Source organism: Mauremys mutica, chromosome 10, assembly GCF_020497125.1.
Source record: "Mauremys mutica isolate MM-2020 ecotype Southern chromosome 10, ASM2049712v1, whole genome shotgun sequence".
NCBI lineage: Eukaryota > Metazoa > Chordata > Testudines > Geoemydidae > Mauremys > Mauremys mutica.
In genome coordinates this window covers 37,167,808-37,188,495 of record NC_059081.1, presented here as the reverse complement: position 1 = coordinate 37,188,495, position 20,688 = coordinate 37,167,808, and the positions used below count along the sequence as shown (strand labels likewise).

The 20,688-nt window shown below is 42.6% G+C and overlaps 1 protein-coding gene across 3 annotated transcripts; it reads right to left on the bottom strand.

The window, feature by feature from the left end:
- Positions 1–239: 239 nt before the first annotated feature.
- Positions 240–13,645, bottom strand: DHRS9 (dehydrogenase/reductase 9). 3 transcript variants are annotated; one of them, XM_045031658.1, is made up of 6 exons: positions 13,545–13,645; positions 13,174–13,285; positions 9,409–9,866; positions 5,229–5,487; positions 4,195–4,358; positions 240–3,068 (listed from the first exon to the last, which is right to left on the bottom strand). In XM_045031658.1, exons 3-6 carry the CDS (start codon positions 9,725–9,727, stop codon positions 2,842–2,844), a joined length of 969 nt encoding a protein of 322 aa, XP_044887593.1. In that variant the 5' UTR covers positions 9,728–9,866; positions 13,174–13,285; positions 13,545–13,645; the 3' UTR covers positions 240–2,841. The 3 variants fall into 3 exon arrangements, with proteins under 3 accessions (XP_044887593.1, XP_044887592.1, XP_044887591.1); XM_045031657.1 differs by having other exon boundaries at positions 9,409–9,757; XM_045031656.1 differs by lacking the exon at positions 13,174–13,285 and having other exon boundaries at positions 9,409–9,757; positions 13,545–13,621.
- Positions 13,646–20,688: the final 7,043 nt, after the last annotated feature.

Genomic DNA, 20,688 nt, shown 5'->3' with positions numbered 1-20,688 from the left:
TTTGGTGTGCAAAATGCCTTTAGTGGGGTTCAAATACCCCAGCACTTTAAGCTAATGTGCAACTAGGTAAACAGATAATTTAATGTTTTAGGTATTGCATAATGTAGTGGCCTGAAGGTCAGCCCTAGAAAGAACTCTTTAGTTGTACAAAAAATCATTCAGGTTCATCCCAAAAATAAATTTTACAAGGAGGAAGAGCCACTGACTAATTTTACATAATAACCAAACAAATCAATTCATTAGCTTTAGTAAATATTGTATTAAAGAAAGGAGGTAGCAGAAGAGGGTATTGAGACAATAAAAAGTTGATTAAAATGCAATTTTAAATGGAGTATTCTCTGCATCATTTACTATTACAAGTGGCTGCTAGATACTGGTCCAGAATATGGGCCGTAGATGATTCTGTCCAGTTGTTTTTCTTTCTGTCTCAAGCTGAAGAACAGACTGTTAAAAATGGTTCTGGCAATTGGATTAGAATAGAGTTGGAGACCAGTTTTGCATAAAACTACATGAGTTCAAATGCTTGGAAAAGAGTAATAGGAAAAGTCATAATGCCACTGGGAAAAGTTCTGCTATTATACAGGCAATTCCATTAACATTGTAGGGAATACAGGCGCTTAATCAGAAGCAGAAACCATGTTTTACTTCCATAAAATATAATAATTTCAGCTCTTTTTTATTAATTACTTTTACCACTGCAGCTCATTTCCGGTAGTCACTGGCCAAATACTGTTCTCAGTGACACTGGAGTAAATGAGGAGCTTGGTTACAATGGTGTTGCTGACGGCAAAATCTGGCCCTTTATACGATGTAGTATAATATATTTGGGGAAGAGCCAGCTGTTCAAATAGCTACATTACATAAGGTACATTTAGGATCATCTCACCCACTCCCAAAATTCTGTTTATTCCTTACTTTAATTTTCAGATTTCATAGATCTGTGATATCGCAGCAGGTGACAATATGAATGAGCTTCTGAAGGAACTGATGCAAACTCAGGTATAGTTGGCTATATAAATAATGAAGATCAGAGCAGGATGATAAGTGGCATTGATGTATTCAGGATTATTTCTATTGTTAGATACAACTCATTTTCTTTGCTTCCTTAATCACTCCAACAGCCTGGGTCTGGTTTGCTCAGGGCTAGTCTACACTAGACGTGCTACGCTGGCACAGCTGCACTGCTATAGTGCATTTGGTGAAGATGCTCTGTGCTGACGGGAGAGCTCTCTTCCATTGGCATAATTACTCTGCCTTTGCAAGAGGTGGAAGCTATGTTGGTGGGAGAGTGTCTCCTGCCAACATAGCGTCGATGTGGACGGCGCTTAGGTCATGGCAACTTGCGTCGCTCAAGGGGGGAGGCTTTTTCACATCCTTGAGTGACATAAGTTATATCGACTTAAGTGGCAGTGTAGACCAGCCCTCGGTGTATAAAATACTTTCCTTTAACATCTGGAGATAGAATTCAAGTCTCCTAAGTGATATGAATCTAAAGGTCTCAGTTCAGTTCTGAGGACAAGCAGCACATTAGCACAATCTGGTGCTCTCGGTTCTGCAGAGTTAACATAAGGACCAAATGACCTCTAGCTTAAAAACCCAGCAGCTTTTCCAGGCCTAGGCTAAGGTTATTGGGGTGGCAACATGTGAATGCTCACATTGCAGCTATCTGGCTTATGATTTAAATAAAAAGAGTTTGCTTTCCCACCACTCTGTCCCTTTGCCTTCATGAGTACAAATATTTTTAAAAGAAATCTACAATAGCAGGCCCACTAATACTCACTGCAGTAAGAATAGCTAATCCACAGGCATATGTACAGCACACCTCAAATTTGTTCTAATAGGAAATAACAACCATACAATTCTGTTCATGCAAAATATAAATGAACTCCACACACTGATGTGATCCAAGCTGCAGTCAGAAAGCAGAGTGATACCCTGCAAGCGCCAGAGAAGTTAAATTGAAAACTGGCAATATTTAGACAGGCACTGGGTGGCTTAATGTTTAGCCAAGTAATGTCACAACAAACTCACCAGACCAAAGAAAGCATTTGGCTTTGCCATTGGCCAGTTTTCTGCCCAGTGGGAAACCACTTTCTGGGCACTAAACAGTTATGACTTGAGGTAATTTTGTGCTGTTCTGAAGCACTCTGGTCATGTCTAATTCGAAAGGAGTCCAATCCTGCAAAATGCTGAGCTCCTCCTGGCATGTACTGTGTGCCCTCATTTCCCATGTACTTTAACACAAGTTAAAGCCCCCTTGCAGGAGTCACTCAGCACCAAGGCTGTTGTCTCTTTGCCTGGAAATAATTTAATTGAAAGACTGAGGCCTACATTTTGCAAAAGTTACTAAGTGCCTAACTTGAGTGTGGGTGCTCAGTACTGACTGCAAATCTGAAATCTTTGAGGTTTCACAAGGTGAGCCCTCCAAATCACTGGTCATTTTGACCTCTCTAGTTCATATTTTCCAGAACAAAGAAAAATCCTACACGAAATATTGTAAGGTTTGTAGTTGGTGATTTTTGGCCCAATTCATAACGCTTTGTGCACTTAAAGCTAGATGACACATGAAGGATCGGTCACTTCTTTGCAACCTTTCCATTTTTTTACTGATTCTTTGATAAATGTGGCCTGACTTATACATAAGATTAAAAATATGGCTATAATATGTATCACAGATTTGAGAAATAGGCACTCTAAAAGCTGTTAGAAATATAAAAATGTCGGTGTCAGGCTCAGTTTGGACTAGCAGGCACAGGGGTAAAATAAAGGGCTGGTTCTTGTTGACTCAGACAGCTGGGCCGTCCCCATTTGAATGGGAAAGTGTAAATATAGGAGGAGAATTCACCCTGCAGTTGGGTCCGCAAGCTCTGCTTTGTTTCTCAGGAGTACAAAGTCCTGTATTGCTGCAGGCATGCTTGAAAGGGGGATCCAAAGAAGCTTAGCATCCCAGCCTGCAGTGTAACGTGAGTGAGGATTAATGCTTGTTAGAGCATGCTCCATACATTGCACAACCAGTGAGAGGTTTGTGTTCTGTAGCACCTGAACCAGCTTTTCTTTCCTTGCTGCATCTGCAAAAAATCAACGAGGGCTTCATTTTAGTGGCAGGACCTAAAGGAAAGGAAAGCGAATTCTAACCCATTTCCTCAGCATGCATTTGTGATGGTTACTTTGATTTTCAGTTCTGGCATGACTGAGCCAAATGGCACTTGCTGTTCTCCCCAAGACAAGGAGGAAAAGCAGTCCATATTAAAAGCCAAGTCTGGCCATTCTTACTCAAGCTGAGTAGTAATTTGCTCCCTGAATATTCCTATTGATTTCACTTGTGGAGTAGGGCACTACTGAACCCGAGCAAGGGTGGCAGAACCTGGCTTATGATGTCTGAGGAAAGACAATTAGTCATTTGCTCAGAAGGAAGAGACAGAAGTAGAACTGAAGGGGACATAGACATTTCTGATGCCAGGTTCAGTGCTGGTGTAAATGGGTGCAGCTTCATTGACTTGAGTGGAATCACACCTGCTGATGCCAGCAGTGAATCTGGCTCACTGGGGTGGGAGAAGATACAAAAGGCAGCTGTAGAGAAAGGAACTAGGGGAGGAGGGTGTAGGATGTTCCAAGGGTTATCGGATAAGCAGATCCCATTTCAAGCTGGATTCAGCAATAATCTGTCTGTCAGAGGAGCTGATCCTGCAGTGAGCTTTCTGCAGGTGCAGGGATCTGTCCATGCAGAGCCTATTGCCAGAATGAGGCCTTAGGTTTTTTTCCATGGGTTCCATCACCATAGTATCTAATAGGAGCAAAGAAGGTTTGTCCTTGAACTACTTGAATTACCAAAAACTGGTAGTAGTGGGGAAGACACACACATCCCTTCCCTCCCCTCTCATATGTTTCTGCTTGTATCTTTGGGTCAAAGATATGTGCATATGCATGTTTGTTTATTTAAGGGTCACATGCCAAGCTGAATATTCAAAACTCAGATGAAATCGTAGGCAGTATCATGGGCAGAAGGAACAAAATAATGATTATTTTGTGCACAGTCATTCTACGACGTCTAGCATTTTAAGCTTACATTTTTATGTCAAATTTCAGAAGAAAGAGGTTCCCTGTAAATCAGAAAAGTCTGGGCCATTTTCCAAGGATCGTGATGCTGCAAATGACATGGTCCCTTCAATACAAAATAATCAAGTAATGTCTCACCTTTCTGTACATACCCCTCTCCATATTGTTTTCTAATGGCAGGAGGAAGTTGACTCCAAATGACCTCCCTTTCTTCGATGATCTTTTTTCGATTGGATAGTCCAGTTTTGAACAGCCCAGGTTCAATGCAAGAAACCTTAACTCCGAAAGCTTTCATGTCCCGTCTGCAGAAACAGCCAGTTAAGGATGTCATTGCTATTTTAGACAGCATTGTTAATAGCTGATGTATTTATATCTGCACTAATGTTCTCTTCCTATCTCTGTAGCTCATTGTGCATATTGGGAAGGCCAAGATCAAACTGTAAGTAAGTGTTATCTAGTGGTGGGCTAGTGTGGAGAGGTCACAGGGAAGCAGCCACTGTTTTTATTTATTTGAAGTCCTTTGCAGTGATACACCAAGGGGGCTATACATACAAGACTATATATACACACACATTTTAAACTTCAAAAGTTGCCTTTTGTTTTAGTTTTAAACAAAAATATGGGGCATTGCTTCTTTTATCTGAGTTGGTTCACCCATCCATAAGACTGTCTGTCTATTACATGAAGTTCTGCTCTTAGTCCAGGCATTCTGGAATATCTTGCTGTGCCCTGTTTAAAAAACAATCACAAATAACACCCTCCTCCCCCCAGAAAAACCCCTACCTTCAAAAAATCAGGGTTAAATGACTGAGAAAAGCACACATACTTAGTTGAAGAGGCTTGAGGAAAAAGCAATAGTTGCAGCCCAACTTTGTTAGGATAACTTTAACCGTAACATGAAACTATCTGGCAGGTGTTTCCTCAGGGTAGTGCTTCTGGGACTGCCTACACTTTATAAGTGATCTTGCATTTTAAATTATGCCAATTGCAAAGTGTACTGCAGTCATCTAGACTCAGTGTAAATGAGAATGAGACCCAATAAGTCCTCTTAATTCTTAGACTCCCCAACTAGCATTAAATGACAGTCACCCCTCTGCTGGGTACTACCTCACTATCAAGTCTCTCAGCATTATCGAACATGTATTATTTCCTCAAAATTAACGTTACTGTACCTTAAACTGTCATTAAATGCTTCCACCCCAAACTTGGAAGGAAAATAGCCACCCCCCCAGACTGCCAGGCGGCCTCCGGTGCTGGATATATTTACTAGTCTCCCTCTGGCCTTTTTCACCAAGGGAAGCAAATGTAATGTAACATTTATGAGGCCAATTAAATTAATTTCAATTGGTGCTCTGAAGTGCTCAATATTCAACCAATCTGTCGGCGCTGTTGGTCCCATAATCCCCGCATTGTTGACCAGCCCCCACAGACCTGCAGAGAAACAAACAAAAAAATTAAAGTAGTGATTTAGGAAGCAAATATTCACCCCTATGTAACATAAAGAGGAGCCAAACCAACTGAGAATTCATCAAGAAATGTCTGAGAACCAGACGGATTACAAGATGGGCAGGAACTTATAAATAAGCTGCCTCTAGATCTCCTGCAGCCTTCACCATTTTACCTGATGCTTACATTTCACCACCACTCTTTCCAGGCCACTTCACAAACTGTGTTAACATTTCCCTTTTATGACCTTTGAAGGTGGGTGGGTGGGAAGTCTAGGGGCTTTGGAAGTCTGGGGGGCAGTGAGGTGTTAGAAACCAAGGAGCTATAATATTTTTGACACAGCTAAAAGTCCAGAATATCAGGGTAGGGTGAGCTGGTCTGGATAATATAAGAGACCTAGGGTACGTCTAGACTACCCGCCATATCGGCGGGTAGCGATCTATTTCTCGGGGATCGATATATCATGTCTCATCTAGACGCGATATATCGATCCCCGGATGCACTCCCGTCGACTCTGGAACTCCACCAGCACGAACAGCAGTAGTGGAGTCGACCGGACATCGATCCCGTGCCGTGAGGAAAAGGGGTAAATCCATCTAAGATACCTCGACTTCAGCTACGCTCTTCACGTAGCTGAAGTTGCGTATCTTAGATCGATCCCCCCACAGTGTAGACCAGCCCCTAGACTTGCAACCAAAATTGAAGTCAATATTTTTGAAAACAGCTGAGAGTGCAATAAATGGGAAACGTCAATATGTGTCCCGCACCCCCAACTCATGATTTGATTGTAGTGAAAGGCTTGCACCTCCTAGTTACAATAATCTCACAGTCATTCTGTAGACTCTCTTCTCATGGCTTCTCTTGTATCTATTTCTGTATTGACAGAGCAGTTAAAGTTGAATTGCAGGACTGTTTTAGGCATCTTTTTTTGGTATGGGTGCTCCATCCAGAAAATATTTTTTCCCCAAAGGAGCTCCCATATCCTCGCTTCTCTTTAGTCACAGCTATGTAGTATGATAAATCACCACCTAACAAAGGTGATGGTATTAAAATTGGCATAACAGCTTTGTAGTTCTACTAGTTACAGGAGCTGCTGGCCTATTTGCCTTCTGAAGCTAAGTGCTTTCTTAACTCAGCTGCCCTTAGACCTGAGAGCTGAGCTCAGGTTTCGCTTTGGAAATGTGTCCAAAAATTCTTCTATTACACAGGTATGAAATTGCCAGCTTTAAAGCTTCATAACTTTACAAATCCTGAACTGATATTTTCAAACTTGGATTATTTTTTACATTTTAGTGAAGACTTTCAAACAGGATAAGTCTGAAGTTTTGTTCTTCTGTCATTTGAGTTATGTAAGTTGAAAGTTTGATATTGACACAGGAAAGTGTATTTTTCTTATCATCACAAAACTCAAAAACAATTGAATGGATATTCCGCCAACATTACAGAAAAAATTCACCTTTGGGTTTAGGCCAAACTTTGAAAATGTCAACCTCAAAACAATTCGTTTGAGCAAGTTATAAGCAATTAAAAAGGGAGAGAGGGAGGTTAGCCTGGAAGGTGCAGGTTGCAAGTTCCAGGCTGCATGGTTCAAAGGGCCAGGTTCTGTTTTATCTTAATTCTGAGTACTCCACCAGTGGCCCCATTGCAATCAAAGCAATCAATCAATTAACATGAGTAACAGTATCAGAATTGGGTCCTATGAAGGTAGCCTCTGGATAGTTAATGTGGGATTGCATATGAAATATTATTTTATGGCTTGATAAATAACTGATCTAGGTGATTAATACATAAATGAATAAATTGTTCAATGAATTATGTCTCTTTTCCTGTTTGAAAACGATGCAATTTGTTGTGAGTATTCAATATTAAAAGTTTAACTCTGCACATAGCTCTCACGGTATATTTAAAGAACAAGAGAATGGCCATATTGCTTCAGACCAATGCTATATCTGTCTCTGAATCCTGTCTTCCAACAGTGGCCAGTGTCAAATGCTTCAGAGGAAATGAACAGAACAGGGCAATTATTAAGTGATCCATTCCCTGTCATCCATTCCCAGCTCCCGGCAGTCAGAGGCTTAGGGATACCCAGAGCTTGGGGGTTGCATCCCTGACCATCTTGATTAATAGCAATGTTGATGGAACTATTCGCCATTAAATTATCTATTTTTGAACCCAATTATACTGACAATGAGTTCCACAGGTTGACTGAGTGTTGTGTGAAGAAGTACTTCTTTTTGTTGGTTTTAAACCTGCTGCCTATTAATTTCATCGGGAGACTCTTGGTTCTTGTGTCATGTGAGGGAGTGAACACTTCCCTATTCACTTTCTCTGCACCACTCATGATTTTATAGACCTTACTCATATCCCCTCTTTAGTTGTCTCTTTTCTAAGCTGTTCTGTTCTCTAACAGGGGACTTCCTTCTGAAAAGTGCTGACTTCTCTGGCACTGATCCAGCAATGCACTTAAGGAGGTGCTTAGCATGAAATACATAAACAGTCCCATCAAAGTCAATGAAATTCAGTTTCCATTGGGACTATTTGTCTACTTTCCAATAATGTTCTTCAATATTCACCTAAAATTAGCTGTATCCAGAAAAATTCCTTCCAGTGATGCCATCCACTAGAATATTTGTGAAAAGTGATACAAAAGAGACAACACAGCCAAATACAAACGTCAAACAAATATCCAGAGGGATCTATTTTGCAGTTTTTATCCATGCCTATTAAACAGTTGCAATTCATGTAAGTGTAACCTCTCCTTGGAGTTTGCTCAGCTCCTGGAACTCTCAACTGAGCCTCCTGGGGTTCCGGCCCTGTGGACTATAACAATAATAGCTACCAGAGCCCTCTGACACCATTTCCAAGCATGCTTGGAGTCAGGGGTGGGGATAGACTGGTTTAGGAACTCTTGCTGAGGCCAATAGGGTGGTTTGTGGATGAGGTGATATAGGCCAGTGATGAGCCCATATTATGGGCCAGTGATGATATGACCAGTGATGACATGGCATGACCAGTGATGAGCCCATATCATGGGCCAGTGATGAGCCAGGGCTGCTCAGCCCCTGGATGGGGCTTTGTTCCTGACTCAGAGACAAAGGGACCAGTTTTTGTTTCAGTTTTGAGTTTGGGAGCAGAGCCAGAAGCAGAACAACTTAGGGGATCTTTGATGAACTTCCCCTCCCCACAAAGGAGAATCTTTGAATTGCTGTGAAATCTAGTGCATGGGTCAGGCAGTTCCAGCTCTGCAGAGACCAGTGTCCAGAGTGGCAGAGATGCAACCCACCAAGACCTCCATTGGACTCCTGACCAGGGAGCCATGACAGGACTTTCCCCACCTAGGGGTAAAGACACTGTAATAGGACCATTCTTTTTTGTTTTAGCTGGCCAATAGTGCTACAACACTCTTCTCCAAACTCATCCCCAGCATATCACCTACCTGGGATGTGCCAGCTGGGGGCTGGGAGGTGGTGTGCATGTCGAGAGGTGAGGAATTGGTTGATTTATTCATGTTTTAGTACTTATTAGTCAACCCTAACCCTTTCCTTCCCCAGATCCTATTTTCCTGTTCCCAATAAAGGTCACTGCTGTTATATTGTTATTCTTGGATTTGTCATTTCTTTACTGGGGTTTATGTCGATGTATTTGTTTTTCATGTGCTGGGATTTATACTTCTTACTAGCAATGGTAGTATTAATGTTCTCCAGGGACAGCAACCTTGTGTCACAGGCACAGTGAGGAGTCATCTTGGGTGGAGACACCAGCATCACTAAAAAGAACTCAGGACCCACCCCATGTGAGGAGAGGGGAAAAGCCAGTTGTTCCAAGAAGTAAGCATCAAGGAGGAGATATGAGCCACACCTCGGGGAGAGGCTACATAGGAAAGAATCCAGATCTTTTGTCACTCACCTGCTGTCCCCACTTCAGCTTTAATCCACTCAGCCACCTTCCTAACGTTGTCTGGATCTGTCACATCCAGCAGCACTGTTTGGAGCTGCTCTGAGGTTGCTGCTTTTAGCTCCACTGCTCCCGCTTCATTCAGACAACTGGCAAGAACTCGAAATCCTTTCTTATCAAAAGTCCTTGCTGCCAGATTTCCAAATCCCGAGTCACATCCAGTGATGAATATATATTTGTCTGTGAGATCTCTAATCTTCTGCCCATCTTGTGCCCCCCATCTCCACCACAAATAGAAGATGGCCAGAAAGATGAGGAGATAGAAAAACATTTTCACTAAAGACTTCTGGTCCCCTTTCTCCTGAAACAGAAAGAACCAATGAAGGGAGGCTTTCCACCACTTTTGTTCCAAGTTTATTTAAACAGGAGAGGACACAGTTCCGTGAAGTGGCTTCCTCAGTGTTCTGCACCTATAGGATTATTGCTTGTATTAAAATGAGGACAAAAGCTAACATGGCAAACATGTTATGATGGGATTCTACAGAATAAAAGGACCCCTGGACACTGCCTCCCCTTTTCATAGCCTCAGCTCCAAAGGAGACATAGTTGAGATGTAAAGAGTCTAGAGCAGGGCAGCAAAAATGAAGGCTGTATAGAAGGAGACTGACAAGACTGGGCTGCACTCACCCATTGATTTGCACTAGCACAATAAAGCAACTGGTAGTGTAAGGTCTATGAGGGGCAGGGGTCCAGCTGCACAAGCCACCCCCAACCTTCCTCTTTGCGGCAGCCCAAAACTGTGGGCCGGGCCATTGTGGAAGGGAGCAGACCAGTACAGCACATCACAGAATGGGGTCCTGATCTATGACTAGAGCTCCGAGGTGCTACGGTAATACAAGTGAAAATAAATAGATAATTATAATCACAAATAGGCTGATTAGTGGGATTATGCATTTCCGGGGGATGCTCCACTAGCAGTGCTCCTCCCAGCTGGAATCTAAGACTGTCTTTCCCAGACAGAGTCCCAGAGGAGGATGGTGGCAGTTCTGCCACTCGTCCCCTTTAGGGAGTAAATTTCCCCTCCAGTACATATGTCTCATGAGTTCAGTAGGGTGCAATTTGCATCCCTGCTCGTTAAGAAGTGAATCTGACTGTGTTGTCTTTTGTGTTTGGTAAGAGTCTACTACATTTTGGGATCTACTGCAATAACAGTAATAAGAAGTAAATAATTAATAAATAATTAACAATGGACATATCAGCATTCTATACAATCATAACTTGAGTGAAAAACAATTGGTTGTGCCTCCTCATCTATGGCCGTGACACAGAAAACGGAAGACACAATGAAATAATCTGGGAGACCTGCTAAACAGATAGAAGGTAACATAGTATTTTTATACACTGCATATAGACACTGCTATCTCACTGCTGCAGGAAGTCATTGCTGTGACATTCACTCTGGCCAAATTCTCCATGAGGAAGAAGACAACTCCCCTCCCTTCCCCCGCCAAACAGTGCAAAAGCAAAACACATGCATTTACCCTGTTGTTCTGTATTGTGGGAGGGAGGGAGGGGTGTTCCTTTCTTATCCCCACATGTAATCCCTTTATGCCCTGAAACACAAGGACCCATATACCCCAGATCTTTTGCCTGATTTCCTAGCTAATGTGGCTGCTTGTCAGACGCTGCTCAAGACAATCTGCTGCCCTTGGCAAAACGTAAAGTGTGCTTGCCCCTTCCTAGGGCAGTAGATTTGCCCCAGATGCTCCTCCATCACGACGGAAGGGCAGCCAGGGCAAATTTAAGTGAGTGGTGTTGTGACTGGGCCCCCTGGGTTGCAATGCCACTCAGATTTGGCCTAGCTGATTCTCTGTTATGATGGAGGGCCAGCAGGACCAAATCTGCCACCCTGGAGAGCTGCCCAGAAATCTGCTGCCCTAGGCTGTTTCCTCTTTGTCTGTAGCTAGAGTGGCCTCTGTTGCACGTATGCTCGTCTTCATGTAAATTCCTTTGGTGGAAGTGGGTGCAGCCTCTTGCACTGCAAGGTGTTACACACAAGTGTTGCAGAACAGGATACATACATATACTAGTTTGTGTTGCTTAACTTTGCTGTCCTCTGTGACTTCAGTTGTGGGGAGAGGATACTGAACTAGATAAGTGCTTGCTCTCAGTGTGCTTAAGTATATTTCCTTTGTACTGTAGAACAAGGAATTCTAGTATGTAAACTGACGTAGACACAAAAGAATGTTGCATGTTCACTGCTTTTGTCTGTGACCTTTATTTTAATCAGCTTCTTTGGAAAATAATTCCAGTTTATCCTCGGAGATGGGTGAGGCACTGCTTGGGTGTGCAGAGCACCATGGAGGGTACTCACTCTAAGGGTGTGTCTACACCTCAATTAAACACCCTTGGCGGGCCTGTGTTGGCTGCCTCTCTAGGGGATCAGGCTGTGGGGCTGTAGATGTTAAGGTTCAGGCTGGAGCTGGGCTTTGGGACCTTGTGAAGTGGGGGGGTCCCAGAGCCCAGGCTCCAGTCTGAGCCCAGACATCAATACTGCAGTTAAACAGCTCCACTGCCCGAGCCCCAGGAGCCTGAGTCAGCTGACATGGACCAGCTGCAGGTGTTTAACTGCGATGTAGACACACCCTAAGGTTCTGGTGCCTCTACTCACCTAAGCAGTGTCTCACCATCTACACTGCTATTTATGCCTGTGCTGGGGGGAACTTGCAGCATATGTACTCTACTCGCTGCCACGAGGTGTGTGCAGTGTAAACAAACCTTTACACTGAAATTCAGTCTAATCATTTTGCTTTGTTTCCAATCAACATTTTGGAATGACATTTTTTTTCATTTTCAAGCATTGAGTTGAAAGAATAATTGTACATCAAATCATTTCATTTTGATTGAAAATGTCCTAATTTTCTGTTTTGACATTTCCAATTTGAACCTTTTCAGAATTCTTCATTTTTTTGTGAAAAATTCTGACACTGTGTCTTTTGGCTCCAGTTTGGAATGGAAAGTAATTTTGAATTGTGAAAATGTCCTGTGAAAGGACAATTCCATTTTTCAAACAGCTGTAATTGATACTATTATGTTTTTCTGTAAAGTGCATATATGAGTGAGGCCACATGAAATGAGCTGGCTTTATGTAATGAGCTCCCTACCAAGGTCATCAGTTGTGATAGAACTTATGATGTATCTGGACCAAAAGCACAGACCGCCACCCCTTGATCTGAAAGAGTAACTCCATTGGCTAATGGTGATAACAGACACATACCTTATATGCAGGCAGCCACAAGCATGAGACAGGAGCACACAGATTTAGCCATTGTATTATAGTTACTGTACCTAGCAGTTCAATTTATTCCCCACACCAATATAAGAACATTTCATTTCATTAAATGAAATGAAAATTGATTCTTATCAGCAAAACAGCTTATCACTTGCAGGAAACAATGCCTTTCAGAGAGGCAACTCCTCTCTTCTAGCTGGCAAAGTCACAAATTGCATACTTTTTTTTAATGGTTAATTTACTTCAGTTCTGCTTGAGGTATTTCATTTTATTCTCCAAAATCATGCACTGATGAAGGGAAAATGTTGTAACTATGTAGTGGCATCTCACAGAACAGACATGCCACTTCCGCTTTTGAATCGTAAAACCTCAAAAGAAGTAGAGGGTAAAACCTGTGTTGGACAAAGTGAATGCTAAAGATCTCTAGCAAGTTTCCTGTGAACGCCAAGAAAAAAGTGAAGAGACATATTTTCATGGTACTATACCTGAACCAGCAGGAGCTTTGAAGCACTTTCTGTGCACAGCCACACTTCAAGAATCGTGCACTTGTGGCAATCTTGTGTTAATAGTATTACTTCTAATCCAAACCAAGAACAACTTTTTCCAGAAGCATAGCAATGAGAGGGAGAGAAAAAAGTATCCTGTTATTCCTCAAAATTGCAAAAACAGCTGAAATATTTCCCTGGCAACTGTAAAAGGCAAAATATCACAGAACTGGAAACATTTACCAGTAACTCTAAATGAATCAGATTCAGAAAAGTGTTTCCTTTTCTTCCCCTCTATGTCTAAGGTTGTCATGTAAAGAAAAGTTTGAGCAGAATAAATAAAATGTTTACATGAAAAATTTAACTCTCACCTGATTTAGGGGAGATGTGGTCTCTGGGAGGTAGCCATTGCCTTGCCTCTGTTGCCTTCTTTCTCTGTCTCTGTTTAGGGGAGATATGGTCTCTGTGTGCTTACTAAGGAAGTAGTGCTGAACCAGGAAAAGCCTGGTTACATGAGTTTCACAAGTCACTTGTCATAAACAGCAGCTTTGTTTTGCTCATTCGAAGGTTGGATGAGCTCTATTAATGTTTGTTCCTTATTCATGACTCATGTTTGTTATAGGATCCATTGCAGGGTATTATATATTTCACCTGTGCACTTCGAAATGAACCAAAACTTCACTGCTAGTGTAGGTGAGCACAACTCCAGTGACATCGGTGGAGTAACTGATTCAGTGGTTGGCAGCTACTTTGGTTTCAGTGGGTCTTTGATTTGATTCTAGCAGGGCCACACAGAGCTTTTTGGGGACGTGCGACAAAATCTGAAAATGAGCCCCTCCCACTCTTCCAAAAAATTACCACCGGTTGGTGGGGGAGGAAGGTTTAGCGAGTGAGCGCACCCTGCAGCAACAGTGTCCCAGGAGGCTGGGTCCTGCTCCCTGCTCTGGGCATTGTGACCTGGTGTGTGGAGTCCCAGTGCCATTCGGATTTGGCCCAGCTGCCTCTCTGTCATGGTGGAGTGACACTTCAGTGGAACTGCAGCCCTGTGCACCCAGTTGCAAGGCCACTTGGTTTGGGGAGAGGCTAGGGCAAAAGTGTCTCTTCTGCCACCCCCCACACTCCCTCGGCTCCTGGATTCTAGAGCTGGGCAGATAAGGAAAAGAATTCACCATGACCATTTCCTTGCATTTAAAAATGAATTTGCTTGGATTGTTTATTTATTATTATTTGTGTTAACATAGCACCTGGATCCCTCAGTCATGGAGCAGGACCTGATTGTGCTAGGCGCTGTACAAACACAGAACAACAATGGTCCCTGCCCCAAGGGGAATACAATCTAAGCATAAGATAAGAGACAGCCAGCCCAATGGGGGAATACAAGGGAACAATGAGACAGTATTGGTCAGCACAATAGGCAGGGGTCTTACTTGACAACAGTTAGGCTGCAGGTGTGCTGTTATGTAAGCGTCATAACAAAGGAGGGTTTTGAAGGCGGAGAATATGGAAATTTTGTAGATGTTTATGGGGTGATCCTCTCAGGCATGAGGGCCAGCATGGGAGAAAGCACAAAGGGACTTTTAGGGAATTTAACTGGTGGGTGAGGGAGGCTGACACCGTGGTCTGATTGGAGCAGACAGTCAACATCTCGCTAGTGAATGAGGGATGACAGGTAGGGTGCAGATATACCATAAAGGAGCTTGAAAATTAATGCAAGCAGCTCATGTTTGATGTTATAGAGAAGGGGGCTCCAGTGGAGGGACTTGGAGAGGGGTGACATGGTCAAACAACGGGGTAGGAGAATGACTTTTGCAGCAGCATTCTGAATGGAATGGAAGTGAGGCAAGATTGAGTTTGTCAAGGCCAGAGAGAAGGATGTTGCAGTAATCAAGATATGAGATGATGAGCGCCTGGATGAGCGTTTTAGCTGCATGGATGGGTAGAAATGATTGTATCTTAGTGATGTTTTGCAGAAAGAATCAGCAAGATTTAGACGTAGCCTGGAGATGAGGACCTAGACAGAGGTCTGAGCTGAAGCTTAGGTTACAGCTCTGGGCGACAGGCAGGATGGTGGTGTTGTGAACAGCCATTGAGAAAGCAGGTGGTTGGGAGAGCTTGGGGAAAGGCTCGGAGCTCTGTTTTAGCCATGTTGAGCTTGAGCTCATGGCTAGACAGCCACAAGGAGAAGTCAGAGACACAGGCTAAGATTTTAGTTTGGTCAGAGGGAGACTGGTCGGGAATAGAGAGATCTGTGAGTTGTCAGCATAGAGATGGTAACTGAATTTGTGTTTGCAGATGAGGTTACCCAGAGATAAAGCGTAGAGGCAGGGCCAGCTCCGGGCACCAGCTCAGCAAGCCGGTGCTTGGGGCGGCCAAGGGGAAGGGGCGGCACATCGGGCTCTTCGGCGGCGGGTCCCTTGGTCCCTCTCGGAGGGAAGGACCTGCCACCGAATTGCCACCGAAGAAGAAAGTGGTGCGGTGGAGTTGCTGCTGATCGCGATCACAGCTTTCCCCCCCTCCCCCCGCCCCGCTGCTTGGGGCGGCAAAAACCCTGGAGCTGGCCCTGTGTAGAGGGAGAGGGGATCAGAGCAAAGCCCTGTGGGATCACCACAGAAAGCTGGAGGAATGATTATGAGGATCCTCTGAGGAGCACACTGATGGCACAATTAAAGAGGTAGGAGGAGACCCAGGAGAGAAGAGGGTCATGGAAGCCAACAGTGGCTGACAGGTTAAATGGGATAAGAATAGGGACTGGTTTCTGAACTAGGAAGGTCATGTGAGACTTTGGTGAGAGTGGTTTCAGTGGTGTGCAAGTTCAGTGGAGTTCGTCTGTTTTGTGTATGTTTTCTACAGTATTTTAGTGATTAAATTTTACTAGTAGTAATGGAAAGAAAAATGATAAATGTTAAGACTATATTGAAGGATATTTGTGGAAAGTGCCTTTTGAATTTATAACTGAACAGTTGTATTGGAAACCTGATTCTAAGAGTTCTGCTCAGGCAATCCGGGAAAAGAATCATACCATGTGACCAATCAAAACTAACCAGCATAGCCTAATTTTGAATACTGGAAATGTTTGTGAGTGACCTACGGTTTGAGAATTACTTGCTGAAATTATGTGACAAATTATCCTGAATGGCAAATTAAAAAGACAATTGCAAATGATTCAGCCATGTACCCATCTTCTTGTTCCTTTTTTCTAAATAACTTATCATTTGAATTAAATTTGTAAAAGATATGAAAGTATATAATGTTAGGCATATGAGGCAGTAACCTAAAAGAATAGGGTAAAAATGATCCATGGATAGCTGCAGATAAAAAGCGGATGTCCATGGATTTGCAGAGCTCTATGCATATGTATAACCATGTTATTTTATTTACTTTCATTCATATAAGAATGATAAGCAGAAAGGGAAAGGTCACAATAACGTATTTTCTTTAAGCTGGTCAGCTGGTTTGCCCACAAGTTTCTTTTTTTGGATCCACTCCTGCAATTTTTGCTAACACTAGCAAATACTCCTGTTAAAGTCAACGGGAACTTTATCTGCACTGCAGCCTTCAGGAGCAGTTCCCGTATTTGTGACCTGATGATTTCTTTTCATTGCTAGATGAATAACTGAGGAGAACACAGCAGTGTGAAAAGTCAGATGCTAAGCCAAGTATGTAGTCTTTTTCCAAGGCCAAAGATTTAGCATTTTCAAAGTACCAGAAGAAATAAGCTGTTGTTCTCAGAAGTGTCAACATGAGAATAACCTCTCTTGACATGCATGGTAATGAAACGAGGGTCATTTATTTTCCTGATCAATATCTCATTGAGGCCACACATAGAAAAATAAATGCTTTTAATGTTCATCTTATGGCAGCTTTGATTGATTGTTGCTTCTTTTCATTTCATTTAGAAGCTAGTACTAGCTAATGTTAAAAGTATTATAGCTCTTCTGACTAAAGACAATGTATATGCAGGACAAGGTGGGTGAGATAGTATCTTTTATTGGACCAACTTCTGTTGGAGTGAGAGACAAGTGTTTGAGCTTACACAGAAAATAAATGACCTGAAGAAGAACTCGGTCCAATAAAAGATATTACCTCACCCAACTTGTCCTCTGTTTATAACTCTAACATTGCAAGGAACACCAACACGTGCAATGTAAGTGAACTGATCAGGGACTTACCTGCTACAATGAACATATGCTAATTTGCACAGCATATTTACTACTGCCAGCGTCAGAGTCCTACCTGAGTTAGGCTTGGCAGAATTTGATTTATTTTTCATACTTTTGATAGATAATATTAATGTTTATTTTTATTTATTTTTTATTGACTTACATTTTTACAGTTGTGGGAAATTATTGGAGGGGGGGTGTCACAGGGTGCTCTACTCACCACTTGTCTGGCACCTTCTCCTGGTCACGCTGGAGATTAGCTCTTGAGGTCAACACCCCTTCCTATGGTCGCATGCTGCATCTCTCTCTCAGGTCTGCAGCTCCTCTCTCGTCCAGGAACCGCAGCATCCTCTTAGTGACTCAGTCCTCCAGCCAGGTCACTCAACATTCCCCCTTCCGGGTACAATCCTTCTATTCTCACAGTGACTCAGGCAGTCTTCCCATTCACTGCCCTGCTGGTGCCACTTCCCCTGTGGCGGGTGGGGGAACCAGACCCACTCTCTACTCTGGGTTCCAGTTCAGTGACTGTCAACCCAGCAGTTCTCGGCTTTCCTCTCCCAGCCCTCCCTGCTTCCTACCACTGTGGTTCCCCTCCTTTCCCTGAGTGGACCACCTCTAAACCCTCCTCCTGCTTCCCAGGGAGTGACTGCCCTTTCCCAGCAGCTGCCCCTCTTTGTTACCAGCTTCCTAGCTTTATTGGCCCTGCCTAGTCATACTCAGCTGAACCTGCTTGCAATCACTTCCCTGCTCCCTGGCTCTTCCTTCAGGTGCATCCTGAAAGTCTATGAGTCTGTGAGCTAACAGACCTACCTGGCCACCTTAATGCCTTCCAGTACTGTCTGGAAATCCCGAAGGACACCCCATCACATGGGGGTCAAACAATAATTATTTAATGACAGTAGATTTTGAGCTACCAGAAGTTAAAGCTTTATAACCGTTAAAACACAAATGATCAAAATTACAGGTCAAAATATACAAAATAAATATCCTTAAATCAAAATCTAGTAAGGTCTGAAGCAGTATTTTTCTTGTTTGCCAATCTGTAAATTTTGATGATTACTGATGGCGATATTTTTTTCGGTTTGTGTGGGTATGATGAAATTGATTTTTATCAACAATTACTGATAAAAAGCTAATCCTTCCAAGCCTTTTGTACCAGAGAACAATCTGTCCCCGTCCCATCTCTTCTATTTCTTCTAAAGTCTTTTGTCTATTATTCATTATTATTATTCAATTGCATTAAGAAAACTAGTAAAAGTTCATGACACACACTCCAAGAAAAGGTTAAAAATGAAGACATTTTAAAATGAAGATAACTTCAATTTTTCCCTTAAAGCGGTTGCTCCATAATTTAAGTTGCAAACAAAAATAATAGATCCTGTGTCCTGGTTTAATTCTGGGAACCAGTTATACACGCTGTTATCCAGCGTCACTGTTTTTTAGGACTTTGTATTATTTGGACACAGGGGAGTGTGATACCATTTGGGGCTAAACAGAAAAAGTTACTCCTGAAGTCTTGTTGTCCAGAAGTGAAGGCCTGGCGAGCTCAGAAATGTGAGTTCTCTGCAATGGGAGGAAGTAGGTTTTTTTGCAATTAAACAAAGGTAAAGTGCAATTACTCAACACACTAGTAGAAGCAGGATGCAGAGGTATTACGATGTGGTATTGTGGCTTGCCCTTCACTGGCTCAAGGTGGAGTAACTGTTTGGAGATGGAGGAACTAAAAGTAAACTGCAAAAATAACAAGCTGTGCCTCAGTTCCCATATGTAAATAGGGGACATTAACACTTCCTCTCTCACAGGCCTGCAGTGCAGCTTAATTTATTAAGATTAGTTTGGGTAGTCGTTGAGATCTTCATACACAAGGTGTTAGAACAGCACAAAGTGTTATCATCAGTGTTCAGAAGTGACTGATTTTACTGCCAGGGCCACAACTGAGAATATGGAGTAATTCCACTCAAAATTTAATTTAATTCGAGTGTGTGAGAGATTGAGAGATTCTTAGCTGACTGTGGCTCCTGACTCTCGGACCAGTGTTATTGTAGAGTAATGTAGTTTAGAGTAACCTGAGTGCTGCTCTGAACCAAGTCCTCTGCCAGTCAGAGATAGTCCAGAATGCTGCACCTGAGAGCAGACTTTGTCCCAAAGCATGGAGGCAACTTGGTCATCTGGTGTGTCAATCTGGAATTAATGTGTGGTGCCACAGGATTCTTTGTTGCTGGAAATATATGGTCATCTAAGCACTCTACAGCTATGACCCAGAATAGGGAGTCACAATTTGTGGCTAACTCTCTTGCACTGGAAGCTTTTTATTGGATCACTGCCACTAGGGTTTTTTGGGGGTTATTTATTTTTTTTGGACAATATACTAATCTACTGTGGTAAAACCATTTTATTGTAAACAATTATGTCACACCTTGGAGCGAGGGGGTGCCTTCTATAGGAGACGTAATAATGTATGCCAAAGGGCACCCAAATGCTGTATGCATGAGAGAAATAATCTGTCTATGAATATTAAAGCTATTTCCCCACTAGCTTACTCACATGAAGGATATTGGAAGAAATCCAAAGAATAGATAGTGATTTTATCACTGGATATACAGTGACATAAATACTTTGGTTAAAAGGAAACATAAAATGTATTGCAATTTGACCTTCTTCTGCTCATGCAAAGTAATATTAGAATAAAGTGAGATCAACACAATAAGTTAACTGCTTCCTTTTAATTCAGATCCTGGTAAAGAGGAACCCCTCTGGCAAAAGTAGCGTACATTCCATGGACTGAACTTCAATGGGATTTTGGCATCGAACACTCTCAGGTGTCTTTGAAAATCCCAGCCCTGACCATTCATGTTTTAGTGCTGTGGTTCTTTCTTAGTTCACAGAAATGCTACTTGAACTGAACCCAGAGAAAGCAATAGATTGGTTTTCTCTTTTCCAGCACATCTAAAGAGTGCCAGAAAGCAGTAATGTTCCAGGAAAAATGCTAGATTTGGCAGGTGCATTAATAGTAGTTTGGAAAACATGAAGCTGGACGTGACTGAGCACAAAACAGGGCCTGCATGTGCCAGAAAGCACTGAAAAAGTGGGAATATTTGAATCATAGTCAGAGATTTTAAAGCTGAAGGGATCACCAAATCATTGTCTGACTTCCTGTATATCTCATGCCTCCTACACAACCCAGAACCCCCATATTGGCCTCAACAACCAAATCAAAATATTATAGCCCACAGGAAATGAGACTATTATGTGCCACAGGCAGAGAACAGAAGAGACTGAGGTGCACCAATGCTCAAAGCCCCTGAAATGGCAGGAACTGATACATTGAGACATATACCATGGTAACTGCAACTGA